At 37.3% G+C, this 26474-nt stretch overlaps 1 protein-coding gene across 10 annotated transcripts in view; it reads right to left on the bottom strand.

The window, feature by feature from the left end:
• Nucleotides 1-3141: 3141 nt before the first annotated feature.
• CHD9 (chromodomain helicase DNA binding protein 9) overlaps nucleotides 3142-26474 on the bottom strand; it is a 91969-nt gene continuing 68636 nt past the window's right edge. For 4 of the 10 annotated variants that reach the window (XM_035336944.1, XM_035336949.1, XM_035336951.1 and 1 more), the window contains 20 exons: nucleotides 26169-26279; nucleotides 25322-25518; nucleotides 23851-24050; nucleotides 23196-23355; nucleotides 22166-22255; nucleotides 21139-21242; nucleotides 20904-21021; nucleotides 20195-20252; nucleotides 19861-19903; nucleotides 19485-19704; nucleotides 19149-19351; nucleotides 17976-18881; nucleotides 15838-16001; nucleotides 14697-14969; nucleotides 13728-13896; nucleotides 12753-12892; nucleotides 12044-12265; nucleotides 11148-11276; nucleotides 8805-8909; nucleotides 3142-6594 (listed from right to left, as the gene is read on the bottom strand). In XM_035336944.1, the coding sequence (XP_035192835.1) occupies nucleotides 5737-6594; nucleotides 8805-8909; nucleotides 11148-11276; nucleotides 12044-12265; nucleotides 12753-12892; nucleotides 13728-13896; nucleotides 14697-14969; nucleotides 15838-16001; nucleotides 17976-18881; nucleotides 19149-19351; nucleotides 19485-19704; nucleotides 19861-19903; nucleotides 20195-20252; nucleotides 20904-21021; nucleotides 21139-21242; nucleotides 22166-22255; nucleotides 23196-23355; nucleotides 23851-24050; nucleotides 25322-25518; nucleotides 26169-26279 (4470 nt within the window). In that variant the 3' untranslated portion in view covers nucleotides 3142-5736. Of the gene's footprint in view, nucleotides 6595-8804; nucleotides 8910-11147; nucleotides 11277-12043; nucleotides 12266-12752; nucleotides 12893-13727; nucleotides 13897-14587; nucleotides 14970-15837; nucleotides 16002-17975; nucleotides 18882-19148; nucleotides 19352-19484; nucleotides 19705-19860; nucleotides 19904-20194; nucleotides 20253-20903; nucleotides 21022-21138; nucleotides 21243-22165; nucleotides 22256-23195; nucleotides 23356-23850; nucleotides 24051-25321; nucleotides 25519-26168; nucleotides 26280-26474 lie in introns of those variants that run through there. The other 6 variants (XM_035336947.1, XM_035336950.1, XM_035336948.1 and 3 more) reach the window with 5 other exon arrangements.

The following is a 26474-nucleotide window of genomic DNA, read 5'->3' on the forward strand; positions in this document are numbered from 1 at the left end:
GGGGGGAGGCGGAGGGGCGGCCTGTGCCGGCGGAGAGGGGCGTTGGGCACCCGGCGCTGAGCCCAGCCGCGGCCCCAACCCGGAGAAAGCAGAAGAAGGGCGCGGGAGGCAGGGGAGGGGCCCCGGGGGAGCCACAGCCCCGGCACTGACGGGGGAGGCCGCAGCGGCCTGGGGGCGTGGGGCGCTGCCTGCCGTCCCACGGGGGAGGTGAAGCGCTGCGGGGGGCCCAGGTCGGCACACAGGAGGTGAAGGACGCATCAGTAACGATTTATTACATTATTTTACTTCTTCTGCTCTTCCTGGGCCCTTACACAATAAACAAGGGCTAGGTTAAACACAAGGTTATCCTGCTGCATACTTCCCTAGATTTTTATACAACTCGGCTCTGTAACATACATGACTAAACTTGCCTCCCTTCTCTAGGACACTTAAAAGTGGTGGCATTTTTTGGTGAACTGGCTACAGCCAATTCATACCAGAACCATTCAGACATTTAAAACCACTGATACCTTTTTCAGCCCAGAGATGTGGCTTTATTTACATGTTCCTGCCCTCCCTCCTTTTCCCCCCTCACAAAGCAGCAAGAAGGCCGAACATCACTACTGGCTGGAGTATACGCTGTAAATGATTCAATAAAGAGGTATCTTCATTTATCATGTCAATTGAATAGTTTCCACTACTGAATTCAGTTGTCTCCCACTATTCTAGGAATGAATTACAGCCACCAGCATTAGCAACTTACACAAAGCTCTCCTGGACCCTCCCCCCATGCCCTCAGTGTGGGTCCCTGAGAAGGGCTGGGCCTTCTGACAATGAAATACTGCTACCAACTTTCAGAAATTTGGCTTATGAACCTGTTATGAGACAGACTTTAATTAATTTTACATCATACTCCTAGACCATGAAGGGCCAACACGTTTAAGTATTTCCTTGTTTTGTTTCTCCTCCTTCCATCACAGCGGGGAGCTGAGCTCTTGGAGAGGCAGCGCTCCAGCGCACAGACACACGGTTGCGTGTCACAGAACACCAAACAGCTACTGAACATTTTCAAAGTGGGATTGAACAACTCTGAGGGAAACAGCTTCATGTTTTTTCCTCTCCAGGTGACTTGGATAAGAAACTATTTTTCTTTCAAAATTCAACAAATGGGTAGGAAATCTTCAGGCCAAACAACAATTAGGGGGACCCCCAGACAAGGCTAGACATAACAGTCAAGGTCCGATGTCCTAAGAAGACAGGCCCAAGATGACAAACTCTCAGAAGTATTACTGCAGGGAGAAACATCCAGTTTCCTTCCAGTATTCCCCCTGGGACTGTCCCAGCACAGCCAGTTCTCCTGATACTTCTGATGTCTTTTTGTCCGTGTGCAGAATGTTATCAGGAATCTTCCAGCATTTGATGTTTTACTAAAGCAAGTCTCGGTGAATGAAGACCAACGATTACATGAAAAATTTCATCTTCCATTTGAAAAGGACAATGTGTTCCCCTCACAACTCTCAAATGCTCTTAACTAAAAAGCAGAAATTACAACTTAGGTTATAACTGCTGACGCATTGAAAAAACAAAGCAGTCTATGTACACTATTTCTAGAACCAGGATTTAGAAGCCCTCCCTTAGAGGGGCAAAAAGCTGAACTTCTAGGTAGCCAAGCCACCTGATTTACTTGAGGGGCATGCCAGATCAAACAACATGAAGCAGAGTTGCTGACAAGTTACCACATCAAAAGCTGTTCTGAGAACAGAAACAAGCTTGACGACATGCTCTAAGTTTTGGTGAGCACTGATGAAAGATTCTGACCCCAAATCTGACATCCAGTTCCCACATATTTTCCAAACCAGCCTGCGTTACACGCAGAAGTGACAGAAGAAGGGGTACAAGAGACCTTACCTGGAACACTACCAGCTACACCACTGCAATTATTCTCCTCTGCAGATCCCAGCATGGCCCCAACATCCTGCAAACATACAGATGTGAAATTTGAAGTGTTTATCAACTGCAGCAGTGCAAATCCCACATTACACTGACACTGCTTACGTTATGATGCTTGTGGGTATAGTAGAACTAGGTCAGAAACTGTTTGCACAGATAAATGGGTATCTAAATGGATATATAAAAATACATTACTAAATAACACAATGAGAGGAATTTACTCAGACAAAATATAATAAAAAGGACAGGAATTTGTCTGGGACAGCCTGTTAACAGCCTCAGCTCAAATCACCATATCCATATAGGTTTTCAGAAAAACTTGAGAGGAGCACAAGGAATTAAATACCGTGCCTACACCCCCTGTTCCTTGGAAATCTCACTGAAGACAGATCTATTCATGTTTTACTTTACAGACTAAGATGTCTGAATTACAAAATTACAGGATTCTGAATATACATTATTTATTTAGTCAAGTCTGTGACAGTTCTCTAATCGGCCTGTTAGAAATAAATGAAAAAATATTATTAGGGTTTCTGCAGAACTTTAAAGGAGAAAAGGAGAACATGAGAGCAAAGACATACACATTTTTATCACCTGTTGAAAAAGTAGAAGCTTAGAAAGGATACACATGATCTGTAGACAGAATTCAGAGTGGAATAAATAAGGATACCACAATTCAAGTTCAGTGACACATTAAAAACAAGAAAGCACTTGACAACCAGGAGATAATCTGCGTTCCGAAGAAATGTCTGTACTCTGTAGGAAAAAAATGAAAATAGTTGAGTGCTGTGTACAAAATTAAAAGATTCGGCAGACACATAAAAGAGTAATGCAGGGTTTTGAAAAGCAAGATTCAAAAAGGTAGTCCACTCCCAATGCTCACCCAGGAACACTAGATGCGTCCTCATTTCTAACCAGAACCTAGACTATGTACTCCTTCCACAACAACTCAAGGGCTGGAACAACAGCTCATTTTGTTTGTAAGACAACAGAATTATAGGATATTGATTCAGACCAATTCCCAGAAAAGTTATACAAAATAAAATATTTGTGTCTGTTGGAAAAAAAATATCACATCCTACGCTTGATTTTTTAAGGTCTTAAGAGTAATTTCAGTTTAGTCTGTAACGCTGAGACTTACCTTTTGCTGCTCTGAGATGCACGTTTAATCATTACACAGCATTATTTTCATATATTGAGGCTGACATCATGGGTAGTCAAAGAATATGTTTAATAAAAAATAATTAAACTTCCATTTGCTCTATAGAACATCATAGAAAGTAATTCAATAAATTACAAATGACTTTTTAAGACGCTTGTTCAACTACAGAAAGCAAATTCAGACTACACAGAACACAACTGGCAAATATTGCAAATGTCCAAAAGAAAAACTGGACTAAGACTTGGATCATGAAGCCTGAAACAAGGGATAGAAATACAAGGCAATAACAGCTAAGGTTCTTTTAGTAACTACCAACACACACTTTATCATCACCTTGGATATCCTTTTAATTTTAACTTCAGTATTAGTGTAATTCTACTGAGGTTTCCTTATAACCCTTAACTTTATACAACCGTATTTGCATATAGTCTAGCTGATAGTGGGACATCTTTCCCCTTCTGGTTCAAACTGATTAAAAATAAACCCAATACATTATGTTCAAGTCTGTACCAGCCTTCATTACTTGAAACTGTAATTGCCTTATTACATAGAAAGAATCACTAGAATGGTAACCAAACTCACTTGAGCATAATTAGGAAAATACTTTATTTCATAAATCTGATATAAATTAGGTTTTAGCCACAAGATTTAGGATTTCTTTTGTGGGGTAAGGGTGGGAAGTGATGGTATTGTTGACATAATCCATCAGCAAACTAAGTTAATAACTGTTTGTAGAACTTTGGCTATTTCATAGATGCATCCTAGTTAAATAAAAGTGCTATATTACAAAGGGCAAAATATTAAATATGCAATACTTTTTTCTTTCTTTTTTTCCATGATGAAGAATTGCTACCCCCTTCTCTTGGCAGTTTTTAATTTTCACTATTGCTAAGACACTGCATGAAGGGCCAAAAATCAGAATACTATTTGGGAAAATATGTAACCAGCACAATCCAAATGGTACTTGTATAGCTGTGTAATTACATGTAATACTGCTTCTAATCATGGGGTTATTTTGCACATAGAAACTTATATTTCATTGGTAAAGTTCTCGGTAAAAAAAAAACAACACAGTTGTTTTACTGTACAAGCAAGCAACAGAACTATATCAAAATATACAGTTTTTGTTTTTATTTTTAAATTTATCCCTTTGTAAAGCTTTTTCAATGACTTCTACTAGTACCTGTATCTATTTTCTCTTAACACTTGCCTTTTCTTGGACTGCAAATGATGTAACAAAGGTCAATTGAAATCTCAGTCAGTTCGGATCTTCTGTAAATGTGAATCTGGGCCTCTACTGTGTCAGAGTAATAGCAGCTTAAGAAGGAGGAGGGATCAGATCACACATCAAATATTAGACAGATTTTATATAGTAAAGGGTTCTAAGGTTTTGGACTTCAACAGATGCTTTATGCCCTGTTACTGTTGTTTCTAGGAATAATTTATCTTCCTTACTATTCAAAGTGCTTTTTCTTTAGTGGGTAACTCAGCATAACATATGAAGTGATATCCCAATAATGATTTGGGGTAATATTTAATATTTAGTCAGATTTAAATCTGCAGAGAAGTTTAAACTCAGAAGGAGTTCAAAACTATCTATACTTTATTTACCATTATTAACTGGTAACTCCAGGAGGTTTTATGACATAAAACACAAATAGAAATCTACACAAACAAAGCAAACAAACAATTTTTACATGAAGTATGCAGTGTTGAAAGGTCTTTTCAGTGGCACTTTATGACAGTTTGCCTCTTCTGAGTCTTGGGGAAACTACTCCTCATTTGGGGACTTTTAATTCTGCGGAGGGAGCCCAAAACTTTGCAAGGTGTAAACTAAATAGATCTATATGGTGCCAAGTAGCATGAGATAAGGCAGTTTTTGTTGTTATTTCCCCCTTACTGCTGTCACAGAACAGTCATAATGACGGGGGGAAAAAAAACACCAACAGTCTTATCTCAGCTCAGATTTTAACATGATATACAGGATGTCTTTAGAAAACAAAACAAAACCTGAAAACAAGTAATAGAAACCAATGTAAACTTCCTAAACTAACTCAGCTGAGGTAACAGGTAGCCAGTTTAATTGGCTGATTGGGAAAAATTTATCTTTTTAAACACACTTGTACCTGAATTGGAAACAGCAGTGCATCACAACACTAGAGCATTTTCATGTAATTAAAGCAATGGATGGTGATGTAGATTCTACAGCTTTCATGACATTCATTAGCTGCCCAAATTATTGCTGAGTTTTGATCTGTAAATTATAAGTGTCAAGGAGGCTGTAAAACTATATTCAAATTAAATCAATAATATGCATAAAGTATTCTGTGTTCACTGCAAATATATTAAATATACAGCTCTTACTCGAGCATTATTTTCATAAAATTAACCCCCCAACAAAATTATAATGCCTTTTGTCGTAATTTTACACCATTGTGTATTTGATAGTACGTACAAGTTCAGAAACTTATGAACTTCAAGAAATATTACATGCAAAACGTCTCTGAAAGCAGTTTGCACTTCTAAACAAATACTGAAATGTTCGGTCAGTAAATCATTGATGCACTCAACACTGGGTTATTTACAATGAAATAATTAAAGAATAAATTCAAAATCAGTTCATAATTTAAGTGCAGAGTCTGGGGTCAGTCTTCATCACTAGAATCTGAATCCTCAGATGAAGATGATGTACTATCAGATCCAGATGAAGCATCTGCTTTCTCTGAACCCTCATCTGTGCTGTTTTCATTGTGAGAGCTTGGCTCTGTTCCCCCTTTGTCTTCCTGATCTCTAACCCTAGAATTTTCCTCCTTTTCTTCTGTGGGCTTGGCTGAGCCTGTGTCATTACTTTCACTGTTCTGTACATCAAAAACATTAGACTGAGACAAAGCTGGGATATGAAGATTAAGGCCTGGAGTGAGAAGCATCCCTGGATAAAGTATGTTGGACAAAAGTAATGGGTTAAGAGAGAGAGGATTGGCAGCTGCAGAGGATGTCGAAGGAGAGCTCGAAACAGAGTTTTCACCACCAGTATCTGTATTTTGGTCTTCTGTCCTTTCTTTCTTTATATCTGCCTCTTTTGAATCGTTTCCCTTTTTATCCTCTGAAATAGATTCTGTAGACTTGGTTAGAAGTCCTCCCATGCCCAGCAGGTTTGGTAATCCAGCCATCCCTGACAGCAGCATGGGGAACATGGCGGCCATGTTCTTGGCGTCTCCTCCAGTAGTTAAGCCAGCTGGCATTCCCATGAGTCCCGCCGTTACTTGCAGCGACTGCAGGTTTTGCAGGTTTTGTTGTAAGGCCTGAAGACTAGGCAGATCCACTCCTGGCAGCAATCCGTTAGCTAGCAGAGGGTTAACCGACACGCTCGCAGCAGTGGCAGCGGCTGCAGCTGCTGTTGCCTTAGCAATCTCGCTTTTCGGGCGCCTTCCCCTCCGGCTTACTTCTTCCCGCACAACAGGCCCAGTGAGAATACGGTCAAACATAACTTCTGGGAGAAATCCCTGCAAGAAACGTTGTGTATCATCAGTGTTCTGACAGCATAAAGATGCAAAAGCAAACAAAAAAGCAAAAACCCCACAAGCATACAGTAACGGTGTCAAAGATGATTCCAGTATGTCAGTACAGCAGCTCGATCTCTAGAGCACTCCCTGGAATTTATGGTGGCTTTGTGCTGTCACATCTCAAACATCTCAAGTGCCATTTCTACAGTCAGGTCTGAGCAGGTGTCTTCTCAGACCCATTGCCAACTCATCTTCAGAAGTTCGTTTGCACATCAACCCAAATACAGCTGATTAGAGGAGCACTCTTATTTCAAGATCTAAAACATAGAACTGCTTTGCAATATTATCACATTCTAATCACTTAGTTTGATACTGCTTAATTAAAAAAATCAATTTAAGGTTAAATATAGACGTGTGATTGCACACAGACCAATCCCCAAGTCTTTTTTATTATTGCCAGTGTCTGTTTCATGTCTTTATATTTCATCTTATCCATAAACTTAGGAATAGACTCACATTCAACTCTATTAAAATGGAATTCAGACCACTACTTTTTAAGGCTTGCACAGTATTTACTTCACCTCTGCAAGCCCTCCTACCTAATGATGGAAGAACTGCAATGTGTGCTAATGTTCTCTTTGAAATGCATTGTTCTGAAAATTTCTCTCAAAAATGGCAACTATATGATCAATTATTAATCATCTCCATAATAAAATAGCCTTTTTTTTTTCCCCCAGCAAATTTCTCTAATTTAAACTAGTCTACTTCATCTAGAGAAATTCCGAACTCACACTGTTCTTCAGTCCTGTGGCACATTATGAGATTCTAAAAGTAATTCTGCTGTTACTTATATCTGTATTTGTTGCAATCTAATCCTCTCTCTAGATACATTTTTTCAACCATCATGTCTCGACAAGGGTACTGGACAAACAGGCACTTACTAAGACTTTTTCACAGAAAGACTAGTCTTTATCTTCAAGGCAAACATGCAGTGAACTCAGAACCGTATGGCATACTTGAACCAATTGCACTTACAAGGGAAGAGAGATCAGCTAATTAATAGTTCCCATAATGAGAATTCATACCTGTTGTTTTGTGGGGAACAGACAAAGTAAGTCTATCAAAAAACTTTATTCTTTTAAATTTAACCAAATGTAAACCTCAAACGAAACCTCTGAAATTTCCGGTATGTTAATTTTTAATAAATCAGAGTTTTTATTATTGCTACATAATCATGTATTATTTCTTCTCCAGCGGTTTTTTCATACTGGTCTCTAATGATTGAAAATAAAGTTGTTTAACCTTGGAATCCTTCTCAGAGATTTGTTTATATATCTACGGTTGCAAGACATGTAACTTATCAGTCAGGTGCACAGTTATTTGATGGATGCAAACATGTACAAATTCTGTCTATAAGTGCACGTAGTTCTGTAAGCTTTTTATTAGCCGTGGTCTAAACGCAACACAGTGTATGTATACAAATATGCACGGAAGCACACACAGCCTGCAAACGTGAGGACACACACTTAGATGCACCCCTTTGAAGCATGTGGGAAAAAGCTACTCACTGCATCTTGCTACTAGCAAGAAACTTAGTGAGGATTACCAGGGAAGGTACTATTTTTACCTCTAACTTGGTTATTATCCATACAGAAGGAATGCACAGGCAAACTCTTAAGTTGTTGTGCAAACCTAACAACATAATAATATATTAACATTGGTCCCTCCACTGGAATTTCAACATTAGTCTTCAGCTAAAAATAAAACCTTCAAGACAGAAATCCTAAGAAGTACAAAATATTTGTATTAATACTTGATTTACACGTTGATTGGCAATATTGACCTCTTAAAACTAAAAGTAAGTTGGCTAAAAAGTAAATATTTAAAATCATACTTATCGTTCTGACTCTAAGGTAAGAAACTGTTCTGTGGGCTAGTACCTCTTTTAAAGCCTTCAAGGCGATTTTATGAGATGAAGAAGTCAAAGCATTATAGCACCTTCAACCAAATCTCTAATTTGGGGTTGCCAGTTACTGTCCCTTCTCTTCCGCCTACTCACAGCTGTGCCAGCAAACTACTTCAGGGAACCAAGCTGGCTGAAAAAAAGCTAGCACTGACTCATATTCCACATTTAATATAATTTAATACCAGAAACGAAAACCTTGCATTCCCCCCCCACGTCACAGATATCTCATCTTGCAAATACTCACAGACTGTTTTACAACATCTCCCCATTCAGGAGCCACTCCATACTCTGGATTTTCTTTCAAGAACCTGCACAAATCCTTCAGAGGGGGAGCAAATGCACCCCCCACCTGAGAAACAGAACAGAGAAGTTAGTGAGTATTTCTCTTCTGATAAGAAAAAAGGCAACAACCATAACCGACACTGTTTTATTTTTGTCTTTCATATAATAACACACATATAGTCTTACAATTATCACTAAGTATAGCATAGCGTTTAATTGATTTCTGTCGGTATATGTGAGAAACTCCTGGTTTGTTCTCAACCTAAGCCCAAACTCCTGTATATAAGCCACAACTTCAGTATCTAACATTCATACTGTATTAAACAACAAGAAATTATTTAGACATGTAACGAATCAAAGAGTAACAGTATGAATAGAAAATAGTGACCCAGTAATACCAAGTTTGTAGCTATCATCTCAATTGTTCACCTTTTCATCTATTCACTAAATCACTCTTATCTCAGCTTCTAAAATATTTCCATTGGGAGGCTCTGTTTCTCTTGTGAAGTTCTTGTATTTTTTTCCATGCAAAGAAGGTCAGTTTTGACTTCAGACTGCTAGACAGCATGTCTTAATAAAATCATATAAGCAAGGAAGTAAGCTTTCAAATTAACCAGAAGCATTACTCAGATCTATATTGTTTTACAATTCTATTCTATGATCCAGAAAGAAAGAAGAAATGGCTGAAAGAGAAGGAAAAGAACTGCAGTATCTATTCAGCTTTGTCTATAAACTGCAGCTTAAATTCACATTTCCTAGGCTACTTATGGTCCTCCCACCCCATGCTACTAAATATATAATTAAGAAAAGAAAACGAGAGAATATTTTGGAGAGTTCAGTGATGCAAAGAAGTTGGGGTCAGGTTATAACTAGGGAAACAGCGTAATAAGGTAACAGAGGAAGAATGTCTCAACTTGGGTGTGGAAATGTAAGAGAAAAAAGCCATTATGAAAACATAGGCTCTTACAGCAAGCAAAGACCAAATCCCTCATTTGTCAGTCATCAACTTTGAAGATTGCTCAGGGCTCGGCTTACTATAGAGAATTGTTTTTCAATAGACTAGCAACCATAGAGGTTCTTCAGAGCAGCTATCCCAATACACGGAAGAGATTAAAGACTCAAGTTCTGCCTCACTTTCCTCTACAGATGTACAAAGCTTCTGACCTTAATGGCAGCATTAAAAAAGTAATAGTAATAAAAAAAACTGCTTTCCTTGCAACTGTTCTCTAACAGAAACTGGCAGCATCGCAAGAGAAAATGCTCCAGAAGGTGATGCAATCAACACCTTGAAGACTCTCCCTGGATTGCTGCTTTAGTACTACACTGACACTCAAAGACACCATCCAAAGCATCTGAATTCATTCCATAAACAACAGGAACGTTCTATATGCTTTTCTTGAGTATGGCCTTTTTGCCTTCCCCAAAGCACATTCAAATGCATTACATCTTTTGAACTTTGACCATACATGAATATATCTGAAAACTTGTATTCAGCAGCTGGCTTCCCATCTTCCACTGTTCAGATTTTAGACTAAAAAAACCCCCAACCACCACTACTTTTGATCCCCTGATCAAAACCTAGCAATCTGATGTACAATGCGTATATACTGGTGACCCATAAAGGCCGAATGGCAGAGATAAAAACAAAAATAAAGAAAAAATGCAATATGATCCAGTACACAGGATTTAAGCAATACCAATGGACAAGATTCTATGAGAAATGCACTGTCAATCGATTTTTAATCTTTTGAAAAGTAATCATGTAAAAGTGAGATGGCAAGCCCAGAATTTAGAATTTCTGAGAATGCTGTAGAACATACAAAGAATTACACTTAAAAAATGTCATTTTTAAAATCAGGTCCTTTTTAAAGTCATTGTCTTTGCTGCTAGTCTTCAAGTAAATTAAGATTATACAGAGACTTAAGAACTTTCCCTGAAAAAGTTTCTGTAACGAGTCCAACAGTTAAACAGAAATAGTGAGGTACAAAGAGTCATTTTTACAACAGAACAAAAGGTTCCAGTGGCCATGCCTCTGCGTTAGTCAATGGCACAAATACTGCAATACATTGAGTGTTCAATTCGCTCTCAACATTAACCACAAGGTAAGTTTCTAGCAGTATCTTGTATGTTTTCATACTCATAAAATGCTTACTAGAAGATTGTGATCCATGTTCTTGTTCTGTGCCAAACCCCTAGCAGAAAACCTTTAATTTGTACACAAAGTTACACTTGATAAAATACCAGACTTCATTTCAGGTAACTTTTCATTTGGGGAACATATGAATGAGAACTGCAGTATGAATACCTTTCTTGCATTTCTTCTATTTATGAGCTGAACACGTTCTTCACCAGTCAAACTATTGACATCCAGTTTATTAGGGTTTCGACAACGATGTCTTTTTTGTTTGGGCCTCCCATCATGCAGCTGTGTCCTCTATTATAAAGAAATTACAAAGCCAATTATGTTTCTAACTGTTTCAAAAAATAGTAAAAATTACTTTCAGAAACACGTTAACAACAGTATTCATTTACAAATCACAACTATGTAATGAGAAGACCAGGAAACAGCTTCTACCCATTGTTTTGTTTTAATATTTTTTCAGTTTTCATCAGTGTTTTAACTAGCACAGATGCTGTTTCTTTTTTGTATCATAACATCTTTCTGAAGAAATAAAGCTGTTATTCAAGATGTCATAAATAAGACTTCTTGCATTCTGTGCAAGATTAACAAATCTGAATTCAGAAGTAACTTGAGAAAAATCACGCCCACGTAAAGATCACTACCATACCCCTGTAACATAGATCGGGGGTACATCCCACAGTAAAGTCTAACCCCTCCTGCACATCACTAACTATGCTGCTACATGTTTTCTGCTCCCATAGTTTCTCATATTACCATAATATTGATTAGCTCATTAGGTTTTTTATCTTAGATATTTTTTTAAATCCTATGTACAACTATACAAGGTTTAAATCTCTTTGTTTAGTATTACTTTTCTTAGTAATGACACTTGGAAGGAAGGGAAATAAATGAAAGGCTTGTAGAGCTCAAATGTGTAATAAAAAACAGACATTTTCCTTCCTAAACAACAAAAAATAACAAACAAAGAGTAATTCCATGAAACATGCAATACCAATTGAAATGCATTTTATGAGAAATGTCTTGCTGTTTCACCGAAGTAGAGCTGAAAGGATACTCACAGGAATACAAGCTCCTAAATCTTCAACATAGCCAGGATGTTCTTTCAGCCACCTTTCTAAATCTTTTCTTTTGGGGGCATCATCACCTGCAAGCCTTGTTCCATCTTTTAGGTTAATAACAGGAACTGGACTCTCTGCATCAAGCATGCCTTGTGACTGCGTGTAGGTGAGTGCTGGGTTTATTCCTGCAGCAACTTGACAGGAGTTAATACCTGGATTAACCTGGAGAAATTCAAAACATTTGACTAAGTTCTCCATAGAAAGCAAACCATCACAATTATTTTATGTATGCTACAATGAAGGTCACAGTCCTGCAGATCATTATGCACAAACTCGAGGACTCGGGAAGACTAATTAGGTGGATAAAGATAAGCTTCCTTTAAATCTCTGTAAGATCAGGTCTCATAACAAGTGACCATGTGTAACATCAGGTGTTGCTAAGACAAATACCAAGTTTTTAATAATACACTGTTAATTACAGCTTATCAAAACTAGAATCTTTTAAAAATTACTGATATTGTAATGTTTCTAATATTTTAGTAAAACTCCACCAGTTATTTGTGTAGTTATATGCATCCAGTGAACAGTTTCAGAAAAAAAAACAGCCGAGTAATTAATTTTTCACTCAATGTTGACAACCAGTTACACTCAGGTAAGGAATTAACAATAATCTAGGCCTTATTTTGCATACAGGATGGAGTTTACTTACATGGTTAGGCTGCTTATTTCTATTTATAAAGAGGACATCAACTCCTTCCACATTCTTCCTTCTTCCTCTTCTCTTTTTGACTACAGGCTGACTGTCAACTATCACTCCATTGGCGCTGGCTGTTAAGTGACTGGAAGTACCTAATGAAATTACACAGCTAAATTAACGTCGATGCTTAAATTGTTTATAACAAGAAACACTTCAGAATTAAAAGAAAAAAAGGAAATAAAATTGAAGTTGTGCTAGTGCAGGTAATTTCTACATGTAATATATCTAGCAGAAAATGAAAGCTAAAGATGGTATTTTCAAAGATGTTTTCATATGCATAAGCATGCAATCAATTACAGCCATTTGATCAGAATCTGGCCTACCGCTAGCACCCAATTCTAATACTACAAACATTTTAATCCAAATTTTAACTCCTAAATTCAAATGCTTTTTAAATTAGCCATGTACACTTACTGTTATGAAAATAAGCTATGAGTTTTAGGCTGTAAGCCACAAACCTTTTTCTAGACAATTGTCTTCCACTCTTTCATTACACGAGACAGGCAAGAATATGAAGAGTGCAAAGACAACACAGGCATAAGTCTAGAACTCTTCACCTTTACTTCCAATCTAGCCATAATAAGCTGTAATTTAAACTCATTATTTACAGTGGAGACTGATGAGCTTTATAATTACTAAGATCTTCTTGTGGGGGTGTTTAAAATGCAAGATGGCATCCTTCTAATAAATGAATTTTACAATAACTGACACTGTGTCAGGACTCGTGGCCCAATATCCTAACTCACAGGTGCCCAGATTCCCTAACACACTGCACAGAATTCCCCTAAATGGCAGTTTAGAGCAAATAACACTGCCAACATCTCTCTCCACTGCCTACAGACATGGAGGTTAACAGCAGAACACAGAAGAAAAGATTTATTACTAATCCTCATGTCCTCCGACATTTTAGGATTTCACAGTATATACCCGATTCAGGAAGTGATTTTGGGAAGTTGACGAGGCTGGTTTCTGAAGCGTTCTGGAGTTCACGTAGCCGAGCCAGGTATTGCTGCTGTCCCAATGCACCTTCCTCGCTTTCAAATGGCCTTTTCTGAGACAGTCCCTGCTTCTGAAAAGTCAATTTCAAACCACCTTCCTGTTAAATAAATCCCAGGGTTAGAAAAGTCTCTTCTGAAGCAGAACGACTACTTCATAATCAGGACTTTCGTTGTATGAATTTCAGTTTGTATGAGAATACAAACAGTTACTCCAGAGGAGTTGAAGAAGAACAAAAAACTTATATTAGACCTTAAAACTAGTCTTGATTCTCCTCCATGTAAAGGAAGCTGACTGGAAATTTAATGGAATTGCCTCTAAGACTATAAGTTATATAACATCCTAATTGAAAAATCTAGACTCTATAAACAGCCGCCTACTTGATCTTGTCCTAAAGAAGTGACAAATCCAATTGCAAGAGGAAAGTTTCGTATATTTTTTACATGCTACCAACAGGTCACAAAATACAGATGAAAACGTTTGAAGCTTCTAGCCTACATTTTAACTTGAAAACGTACCTGTAACTCTCTAAAAGGCCATAAAAAAAAAAAAAACTTATTTGCTGAATAGGATATGCTGAAATGTTCAAAAAAGCCAAACAGAAATACTGTTTATTATTAACCCAGTTTTTAACAAAATGCATAAAACAGGCTGTCTGAAGAAGCAATATAACAGCAAAATTTCAATTCAAAGAGGGAAATAATGGTGATTCCCTTCCAGAGTTTTATGAAAATTAAAACCAACAATGAAAAAAACCAAAAACCTCAGAAGAAGCAGACCCAAATACCCACAAACAAGTGTGTGAAGGAAGTGAGAATAAGAGCAGGCAGCCACTTGCAGGTAAAGCATGCCGCACACCGCAATCGCAATCAGGCCCTAGGGCAATAAAAATAAACATACGTCATTGATTTTCACTGTAAACTCCTTTTCTCGTACATGCTTCTTCACCTTTGACATCTGTGGTGACTGATCATATTCTTCTTTAACACCTGCAAGAGGGGGTGTTGGTGCACTGGGCTCACTGTAATCTGCAGCTGCACCCGGACTATCCAGAAGTTTGGTTGTGTAGAAAGATGCCACCGTATTGCTGTCATAGTTCCTTCTTGCTGAAGGCCATTTACCTTTCAACACTGTTTGACAAATACTATCAAGCCGGTTAATCATAACTCGATCCTAAAAAACAGAGAACGTATTCTTATAAGTGTAATGCTTAGTGACACTGCATACACTACATTTGTGTAGTATGTAACAAACTGCTCTGTGAACTTCCTACCTATGAATCACATCACATGGATCTTCTCTCTGACTATTGAAAAACAGCTAAAAAAAGCACATAACGCTCAAATGAAACAATATATTGTGGAAGACTGAAAAGCAAACAATCAAACACAGAACTGAACTTAGTTATGTCAGTCATAGAAATTTGGACGCAACTGAAAAGCTTAAAACTATTCAGTACTTATTTCCAAGAAGATGAATTTGCAGTCCATTAGTACTATTATCTTTCCAATGTATACTGGACTATTTCAACATACAGTCACACAGTAAAAATTCTATCATGAGAGCTGTATTAGATCACTGCCTCACCCAGTCTATACTTCAACACAACTTCAGAATTTCACTAGGATTTCATAATGTAGCAGAAGGTGTCTGATATCCCCAAATAAAATAGTTTCTAACATGTAGCATAAATGATTTCTTGCTCTACTTCACTCCTGAGATACTTTTGAAATACTCTAAAGAGTACAATCACTGACTGAAAATTCAAATACCTGATCATTTATCTCATCTACATCCAACATATGCTTTCTTTCAAATTTTGCTTCCCACGTGAATGTTCTCTCATGTACAGATACAGCTCTACAACTGATGCATAAACTGCTTAACTGCAGTTTTACTATAATTTACCCTGAAGTCAATTGTTTTTGTTTTTTTCCCCAAGAACTTCTGTGACGTGGTGTTAGCGTATTTAATTCAATACTAATGTCACAGCCCACCTTCCTGTGCAACCTTGATTTTCAAAGCAGTACGAAAAACTTGCCTTTGGCCAATAGGATGCTGCCAACATGTAGCCACCTTGTAGGAGGTAACTGGAATTTGGTGTCCCATTGTTCATCTGGAAACTGTCTTGTGTCTCATCTTGCGTTGTACTCAGAGAAGCTACACTTTCTTCATCATATGCTTTTATATGAGCAGTTCCTTCTGCTAAATAAAACCACTAATATCACTTGATGTTGCAAGTTAAAAAACAGACTCACTGTAAGAGGCTCAGGTAAACAACACATAAAACAACGTTCAAAGAAAGTCCCAACTCAAAATTATACTGAAGAATTAATTTGTGAGTTTCTTCAGTGTGACTGATGACCCTTTTCTAGGCATGTAAATTCCATATATATACATTTAATTAATTTCTTGAGAGCTTAACATGTCAAACATGAGATATTTGAAAATGGGCATGCTACAGGGTAAGCAGATAGGAAGTCCTTTTTTACTTCAAAATTAGTACTTCGTTTACAGGCAAACATATTAAAATACAGAATTAGATTGAAAAGAAAGGTGTCTATTGCCAGAGTGTGGCAAATGTATTGGGATACTACTTTAAAAAATGCCATTTCATTTACTAGATGGAACATTGGATGTTCTAATTTACTCATACTGAAAACATGTCTGCTTAAATGAATTTTTTTTTTTTTTTTAAATCACTGATTCCCCCCCCCAGTAACTTTTAGGTGTGTCCCCTGACTTTCTTATAATTTCTCTCCATCTTAATTTTACTTTTGCTTCCATCTCACAATACAAGTTTCACTATGACATAGGGAAACAGTCCAACTGGAAAAAAGGTGCTGCCAAACAAGGTAAATACTACGTCAGCAAAAAGAGCAGGATAATTCTACTGAACTTGTATCTGTCCTTAGCAATAGATATGAATTCAGTGACCTGATATTATTTTACTCTCTCAAAATATGTTTCAAATATAGAAAGTACGCCAAAGGTTCCACTATACAATATATGATGCAAAAACTGGGCCTAAAACTGAAAGCTCAGATGAATTTCAAGAGCAGCTTTCCAGCATTTGCCAACCCCTTCAATACCAAGTTACAGTAAAATAGCCACAGAAAGGAAGGCTGACTGATAAGATTTTGCAGATCTGAGGATGGCACAATTACTTGCATAAACAGACTGAGCTGGCAGAAAGCAAGGCTAATATTTTGACTTGTAGCACATGTTATGGTATCCACCATCTAGAACTGAAGATCGAAGTCGTGTAAGCTTTCCTTTTCTCTCACTGTTATTTTTTTTTCATACAGCTGTTTCCTTTGAACATGTCCTCCCACTGCTACAGGAAGCAGCATCTTAATCATTTTGCCTAAGAGGCATTTAACTTGCCCATTTTTCCCAGTAAATTAACCCTAAGGTTTCTGTCATTTCCACAGACAACAGGATCCATCTGACTAAATATTTCCTTTTGAGGTATCGGGAAAAACGTCAGCTTATTTAGTCATGCTGTAATGCCACTGCTTAACTTCATTCTCTTCACTTTTCTGTTACCATATATTATCACAGAGCAGAGAAATATTTCCACATTCTGAGTCTGAACAAGACAAAAGTTGAGTACAGGTCAGAGTATCTAAAAGTAAGGAATGTTTCAAATACAGATTGGTTGGCTTAGTGCACATTTTATATCACTTCACTGATCAGAGGTTTTTGTTTTTACTTTGAACCTTCCAGAAGTGTCTCTATGGGTTCTCTGGTCCTATACTCTATAATCACTGCAGTTTTGAAGTATGCATTTAAGTGTGTGAAATTTTTCAGCGCAAATACACTGCTTGGCCACCCCTAGCTTTCAAGAAAAAGCAGCTTACATCACAAACTTGTACAGAAGGACACTTGCAGATTTCCTGAAAGCACAGTGAGGAAGCTACACATACAGGAAAGCAAGACTGGAACAAGACTGGAAAAAAAAAAAAAAAAAAAAAACCAACTACCTCATCCAAAGCATTACTAAGAGGCAAAAGAGCAGAGCTCTGTTCTTGAAATTCTTCTGACTCGCTTCAAATCAAGCAAAACTGTTTACATTTACTTTTCTGGGATTCAATAACCTTTTTTGGACATTCTTCCATTAGGAATAAATTTGTTCAATTTAAAAACTGTAGTTCAGAAATAAGACTACCAACATACCACGTTTTTGTGCCTCCTCTTCACTATCACTCTCTTCAGATGATGATGATGACGACGACGAGGAAGAGGAGGATGAAGATGATGAGGATGAAGATGCTGAAGAACAAGATGAAGATGAAGAAGAACTAGAGCCTGATCGAGAGTGTGAACAAGATGAGGAAGACGAAGAGGATGACGAAGATGACCTGGAAGAACAGGATGATCTATCTGAGTCAGAGTCTGAGTCAGAGCTAGAGTCAGATCCTCTTTTGCTGACTCTCTGTTTTTTGGAAGCTGGGTTTGGAGTTAGAGGCTCTGTCCTTGCTGCCACCATGCGCCTGTCTGTTTCTGTCTTCACACTAGGTCTGTGGTCTGTATTTTGTACTGGTGTGCCGTTTTTTGGACTCAGAGGTTCAGATTTCATTATCGTCTGTGTCTCCTCTGTAGACATAGATTCCTCTTCAGAAGACTGAGCATCCTCTTTCAGATTCTCATTTTTAACTTTTGCATCCTCGAGAGCATTCACTTTAGCATCTGGCAATCTTGACTGCGGTGTAAGAGGAGAAGCAGCTAATGCCATCTGGTACTGATGCAAGAGCGGAGTAGAAGTCCTTGAGAGCGCCACTTTGTTCTGACTATAGTTCCTCTGGGCAGACATAAACGACAGTTCAGGATCACGAAGGATATGATAATCTGTCCTGCTAACTCCATGTTTAGCAGCTCCAATAAGCAAATCCCTGTCGTGAGTCCCACACTCCCACCAGACAGGTAAGTCTGGGTTTGGCTGACATAGCTTTAGTCGCTCAAACAGCTGGGGGTGTCTAAGGGCCTGTTCTCGCACCTTCCTTAGGAGCTCAATGCGATACAAAGTCCGGGAAGCACGCTCCTCTGTAATCGGTTGGATAAAAATGTTTGGGTCTACAAGTTCTGTTTTAAAACAAAACAAAGATGAGAATCTGGTAAAAAACAAAACTAAACAAAAACAACCACTGCAAAGCAATACTAGAAGTAGATGGTTTCAATCAGTTATGTACCCCCTTTATAAGCTTATAATTTTACACTTCACTTAAGATCTTTATTTTCTTCACCCCCATTTTATATTTCAGAACACATGAACAAGGAAGGCAATAATCAAGAAAAACGCTTTAAATAAAAAGTAAAGAGAAAACTAAAGATAAAGATATATCCACCCACCTTCTTTTGAGGGGAGACGACAGACCCTCCTGCACATTGACATAAAAGCATACAGGTACTTTTCTAAGCTCTCATCAGTTTTCTTATGTAGCCTAGCCATTGCTCTAAATTTGGTCCAATCAAATCGTCCCCGTTCAGGATCAAATACCACTCCAAATGTGGACACAACTCTGTAGAAATCAGCTTCTTCTCTTCTTGTCCACCTTCACCACCAAGCAAAAAAAATAAAATAAAATGTAATTTTCTTCACTATATCATGTGGCTAGCAATTATCTCTTTCTCTACATATTTTTAAATAAGTATGCATAAACATTTTTATTTCTATAACACATATACCTTTGCTGTCTTTCTATCTTAGCAGCCATCTTTGGGTTTAGAGCAGCTTCTTCGTACGGAGTCTGCATCATACTAGTTTGTATTGGGAATGCTGGCTGGATCTGCTGGGCCTGCCTATTTTTACTGGTTCGTTGATAAGCTGTTATTAGGCGCCGAAGACGTGTTGTTAAGGCAGACTGGGTGGGCCAATAGATTTTGTCTCCTTCCATCATTTGTCCATCTATATTAAAAACAAAATCACGGAAAAAATAAATTAATCATTGCTCGTCCCCATGGGTTTACACAAGGCAATGTCAACAAGTTTTAGTCAAGTCATGGGAATTAAGCAACCAAAAATAAGGTGCAGATTTTAAGTTCCATGTATTTATGTATTTACCTCCATCTGCTATTACCAAATCACCCGGAGATGAAACATCATCCTGTAGAAAAACAAAAGTGAAATACAATAAATGTATCCATCTCCAAGGATTTAGGTAAAATGCACTTCTTGTAGACAATTACAAATACGACAAAGAACAAGAGTAACACGACCCACAACAGAATTACACAGTAAATTGCTCCTGTTCCCCACCCCCAACTGCAGAGAAACATGGAGTAAGGTCTATCAATTTTGAAAAACATAGAAAAATGTAATTATTTGCTCAATAAAAAGATGGAAGTGTTACATTCTAAGTGTGTTAAAAGCAGCTATTAATAGATGCCGGTTATACCTCTATGTCATCTTTAAACATTGCTGGTGCTGGTTTATATTCCGGATCTTCTACGTCCCTGTTGAAGTTTCAACACAAAACACATTTTAATAATATTTAGGAAGACCTTACACTCTTTCAAATCAAGCAAAACCCATTTCAATTTAGTTACATACACTGTGTTTAATTTTGTATTTGAAACAAGGAAAACATCTCATAACTTTTGCTTGAATCCTGTCCCCCTCTCCCATTTAGTGTCTCACTCATATTCTTTATAAGCACAGTTGCTACTATCATTGATGAAGCAATGATTAAAGGAAGTTCTCCCTTTCAAAAGTTATCCAGTAACACTCGAAGTAACCTACTGGTGTCACTGGTTAACTACACAAGAAAACACACCAAGGTGACCAACCTAAAATCAAGTCAAACAGATCTGTAGTATTCAGCCTCTGAAGGCTTGTACACTTCAGCACATAATATTTCTGAAGTAGCAACACAAGGCACAATCCTTTTAACATAAAGTTGATGTATTTCTCCCTTAACTGTGAAATCCCAGATATTTAAATTGTTTTGTCGCACTTCTATCTCTGCTCAAAGTATTTTCTTCACAACAACGACATCAAACTAGCGTAAAGCTAGTTAAGAGGAGAACAAAGTACAACACACACAAATTGAGTCTTGTTTACTTTAAGTCCTTAAAACATTCATGCTCAGTTTGAAGCACTCCTACCCATCAATATAATCATTTGCCCTCTGCTCAGCAGCAACCGCTTTATCATCTGGCTTGCCAACCCTTTCCAAGAAGCACAGTGCTGGGTCTGCTCTGATAGTGTTATATTTTTCATAACCTATAAAAAAAAAAAGTGGCACAAAGTCATCTTTTGAAGTAAACTATAAAAAGAAAGATGGTAGAAGTTGATATTGAGGGGTGGGGAAGTACGTATGCAGTCATTCATATTACTCACCATGTTTAAAAACTCCGATTAGAAGGGATTTATCTGCATCTGCATCCCACCACTCAGCAGGAACTTCTGAATGATCTGGCTCAGGGACCCAAACATCAATTTCACTAAGGAGAATCACCAACAGCATCAATGTCAGTAATATTCAGAGGCAGAAGTACATTTTTAATTTGGAATTTGTATGTTATGGAAGGCTTTCAAACTTCTCTCTTCAAAGACCCATGTACCACATTCCGTGTCCAACAAAACAATTCAAAGATTGTTTTGAAGGTTGTAAAGATTCTTTGGATAGAAACTTTTTTTTAAAATGCACTTCGGTATTTAAAAGCAAGTAACAGTTAACTAATGTAGGACTATGCTACTAAGAGGTACATAAGCTACACAATATAGCATTAAACAGCAATACAAAACAGACAGCTTGGTATTTTGTATTTGGCAGAGACCAGGGAAAGAATATGAAAGCAGAAGGAGCATACAATATTCTCTTCGAATTCTGCCAATTTCTAGCAGTTTGTGTTTACCAACCTTAGTAAAACCAAATATTACCTGCTTTTATGTTTAATAGCATGAGATGGACTACTCCGTAAATGTTTATAACAGCTTTCTGAATCTAACTCGAAGTTTCTATTTACTGCAAATTCGTGCAGCAATGAGCTCAAGAATTCTCACACGGAAATACTTCCATAAAAAAATTAATGGAACTTGCAGCGCTTAACTAAAAGTGTGCATAAAGAGGCAAGGAAAACCTGCCAATTAGAATGTCAAACATATTTCATCTTTCACTTACTTTTTCATTCTATTTGTTTTTAGGAATTTCATATGGCTAGACTACTAAATAGGAATCAAGACTTCCTGTGTCAAGTAAATACAAAGTGTTTTGTTAACTTGGCAAATAAAAACATGTTTTCCTCACAACAAGAATAGAAATACTTGCTTGCAAATTCTTTTATTTGGGTCTACAACTTGTGAATTTTCATTTGGTTAAGTTTACATCTAAAATAAACAGGCAAAAACCCTCCGTATAGTTCACCTGGCATCAATTCCTTCGAAGACCTTTTGGAATTCATTACCAATGACTTCTTGTTTTAGGTAATACAGCATTCTTACTCGAAGCAAGACCCTAAAGAAAAAAAAAGGTTAGAAACAGATATATTAGTACTTTAAAAGCTTTCATTATTTTTTTGTGACATCAGAAGGTTTACAAGCTGTTTTCCTAAAACATACTTCCTTCAGTTATGAGAGGAGATAACCTCCAATTCAAGTCATGCTGCACTTTTGTATTGCTACTGTTTCATTGCAAAGTGCCTTTCAAATCCAGAGAAAGGCCAGAGCCAGCAGAATACTCACTTGCTTCATAAATTACTGCTAAAAGCAAATTTCTATTTCTCTCTTCCTACTTGGAAGATTCCCTTAAAAAGATTCCAACAGGCTGACGATAAACATCTTTCACATCCCTTTTCATTCCTCCTCACTTCAAATTTAGTTCATGACCTCAATGGCTTGTCCATGCTTTATCTCAATTTTTGTCTATAGTTGCCTGAAGTTTTCAAGCAGAGCATGACAAGCTTTGTTATAAAGAAGTGCTTTATCTAAAATAACCACGTTCATCGTTATAAGCTTTCAACAAGCGAGCCAATTCAGATTCTCAGAAGCCTAGAAACAATACCAGGTTAAAAAAAAAAAAAAAAAAGAAGAAGAAGGTTTAGGAGCAACAACTTTAGCGCTTTCAATTTCTTTGCTATGCACTCCCAAGTTCTTTAGTCTTTGGCTGCTACGAGGCTCCAAAAACATGCTAGCAAGATTCTCTCTGTCTCGGGGCCCCAGCTCCGCAATGTACAAACATGTGGTTTATGTGGTTTATTTAAAAAGGATAACAAGGTTATTTTTAATATGAAATATTCATTTCACCTCATAGTACAATACAGCCCATTTGTCCTAATCAAACACACACTTTTTTCATAGCAACAGAAGTACTTCAAAGTCTAAGACAACAAGGAAGTAGAAGAAAAAGAATCCTTACATAAGAAGTAAAAAACATTCACACTTCAACTACTGCTTACTTGTTGCAGTGGTGTTTTATGTGCTTTTTGTATCCTTCATCTTGCAATAGATGTTCTGGATTGTATTTTCGAAGCCATTCTGCTTTGTGTATGTCAAAAGTGCTAGCCTGGGTCTTCACTTTTTTTCCTTTTCTTCCTCTAGGCACAGGGGCTGAAAGGCCTATATAATTTAAAACATAATGCAATAACAGCAACAGGTAGGTACAGAACCCGTGATATTTGTAGCTACTAAATCCTATACCAGTATTGTGACCTACTAGAAAATACACCAGCCTCCCAGCTTGTGAGTACAAGTTTTGTTTTGTTTGGTCTGTTGGAGCACCTCTGAACTACATTTCACAAGCTAAGGACAAAGCAGGAGATGGGGACAGAGACAAGAGCATGTTGTCACCTACATTGAAACAAAATAGCTTCTAATGAACCAAAATGAAAAAAAGCTTAAATACAGTATACCAACCCATTTGGCTAAGCAATCAAAAAACAAAGTGAAGCAGAAATGACACTTCTTTTTCCATCAGTTGAATTAAGTGGAGCTTACTCCAGATACCTATTTCAAGTAGTTAACTTTCAGAGAGAATTTTTAGCTGCTTTTATCCCATTGTCACTGGCATGTGTACGTGAAGCTTTTTAACCACAAAACCACTTCAGTCCTTACCAAGGTGATTCTGCAGCTCTCGTGTTTGCCCATCTTCTGTTGGGGTAATGAGATCCCATATAAAACTTTTTATTTTCTCATCCCCTCTGTAGTGAACAAGGCAGTAGGCTAAGAGAGCTCGGCAAATTATCTCCACATCCTGTTCATTTAGCTGCCTCTTGAAGCGACCGTGTGACAAAATCTCTCTCCAGCGACCCCACCTAGTCCAAAGAGAATCACAGGTTAGCACAAGTGAAACACTCCAACAGGTTTATTTTATAAAAAGAAATACTAAAATTTTAGAGAAATTCTATTTTTTCCTTCCATTTAAATTACTGAGTAGAAATATGAAAGCAACATTTCCAACAAGACTACCTGTGTAAAATGGTTTTAAACAAAAACTACATGTTTTGAAAAAAAAGATCATTTTAGGCACAAAACTCACTGGAACTCAACGATAACATGCACAGTCATTTATCTTTTCAGGTGGATGAAAAGAACACCTAAGACTTTATTTATAAAATCACAACATCTGATATAAGTGTGCTTAAAATGACTGGTTAGATTTTCAGTTCCTATTCAAACCTCACGGAAGTGCAAGATGTTCTGCAATTACGAACAGGACAGTTACCAAGCCGTTCATTAGCTTATTTTAGATATTTACGTATGCAGTTTTAAGCCTGCCTGCAGCCCTTATCGTATTTTTATTTTTTTAAACAGAGATTACTGGAGTGCCCATATTAGACGTGTCTACCCTTCCCTGAAGAAAGGGTTTTACCTGTTTTCTTTAATATTTCTTCAATTGCAAGTTGTCAGGAAGATTTATACAGGGCACGTGATTATATCAAATTTATTCATAAAATAAAATTCAAATTTTAAATAAAATCTCTCTATAGACACACCAGGTTATTGCAAGCTTAATATAAAACTTGTATGTAGTTCATTTTAACAGATTAAACAACAAAAAGGGTAGGAATTAAAACAATAAAAGCATAATAAAGATTTCAACGAGCTCCTTCAAATGTAGGTGGGGAGGGAAAAGGGCAAAAATGCTACGAATGCTATCAGTACATGCTTACTTTACCTCGATACTGCAATATGTATAAATATCGCAATTTATGTACCCATACCCAAAAACCGCCAAAAGACCAAGGTAAATTTTTGTCTTGCTACAAAAGCAAAGACCTAAAATTACAGTTGTGTGATTAGGTGTATGAATTAGAATTTCTGCAAAAAGCAATTCATCTTAAAATGCTTAAGATCACATCCAGCGGATACATTAAGGAAGCTATATATATAGCGTCTATGCACTATACAAATACCTATTTATTAACTGGTCAGGATCTGTACTTCACCAATATAAGTTTCCCCATAAATACAATTTAGTACATGGAAAAACGTTTGCCTTTTTCCCCCCTCCTTTCTTTTTTTTATTATTTTTTAAATTTTTATATTATTTTTTTCCTAGAACAAAGAAGGATGTGTACCATACCCATAGACCAGTAGGTTTTTTTCCACCCGAAAACACTCTGTTCTTCCATATCCATTGGAACGGTCACACGGCCTGCGGAGTTTTGGTTTATCCTCACCCTCACTCTCCACTTCAGACAATTCAGCCAGCTCATCTTTCGTAGCACTGAAGGGCCTTGTTTGTTTTCTAATTCTTGGGGTATCAATAACCAGGCTGTTCTGCAAAATTTCAAGCAAACTATATCAGAAAAACAGTTGTAAATTTTTCTGTAATGGCTTTATTTTTCTAGATGGCTTTAGTTCAAAAAGGAACAACCTCTGTCTAATGTGACAAGAAAACAAGACAACAAGAAAAAAAAGGGGTTTCATGCAACGATGCCAGCACACTACTTAGAAGCCATATTGAACATTTCATCTGAGCTGAATACTTCCACAGACTACGTATGACATAGGCTCTATCAATAAAGAGGGTCAATGAAACCTTTTTAGAACTGACTTCATAGGAATGTCTCTGCATGTAAGTCACAACTTCCAGTATTGTAAAACCAGTAATTACAACTGTCTGCTGTTTTGCAGATTCCAGAACAGGAGTTACGGCCAGAGAAACAAGGCAATCAGAACAATTACATGCTTTCAACCTTTTACAGGATGAAAAATCAGAAACGCCCAAACTCTTTTGGGACAACAGGGAACTAGGAAATATTAAAGCTATCTGCCGGTTGATTATCCACGCACAAAGTAACCATCACACAAACTCTGCTTCATAGATATATTAAGCAAAGAAGCACCAAAAATTTGTATTGCCATCTCAGACTTCAACAGCAAGCACATACTTGGAAAAAACAATACGTTATGAGAGAAATACTTACTCGGCCACTGATGGCATCTATATCTATTTCTGCCTTTTTGGCCCATTTCTGCCAAAAGTTGGGATCATCTAGTGAAATATCAGTCCTGTTTCCAGATGCAACAAAGCTAGCCTGTAAAAAAATATAATTGTATCTTACCAACAGCATTCATGAGAAGCTTGTAGAGTTGAATGCCTCAGTGCGGCAAAACTGTATTCCATCAAAATCTCCCAAGCAGCTGTTAAGCCTTTAGAAGTTACTAACAGTGTGAAGTAACTCAAAGTTCTCCTCCCCCTTCATTTTTTAAATTCAGGCCCATAATATATC

This window comes from Oxyura jamaicensis, chromosome 11 (assembly GCF_011077185.1).
Source record: "Oxyura jamaicensis isolate SHBP4307 breed ruddy duck chromosome 11, BPBGC_Ojam_1.0, whole genome shotgun sequence".
NCBI lineage: Eukaryota > Metazoa > Chordata > Aves > Anseriformes > Anatidae > Oxyura > Oxyura jamaicensis.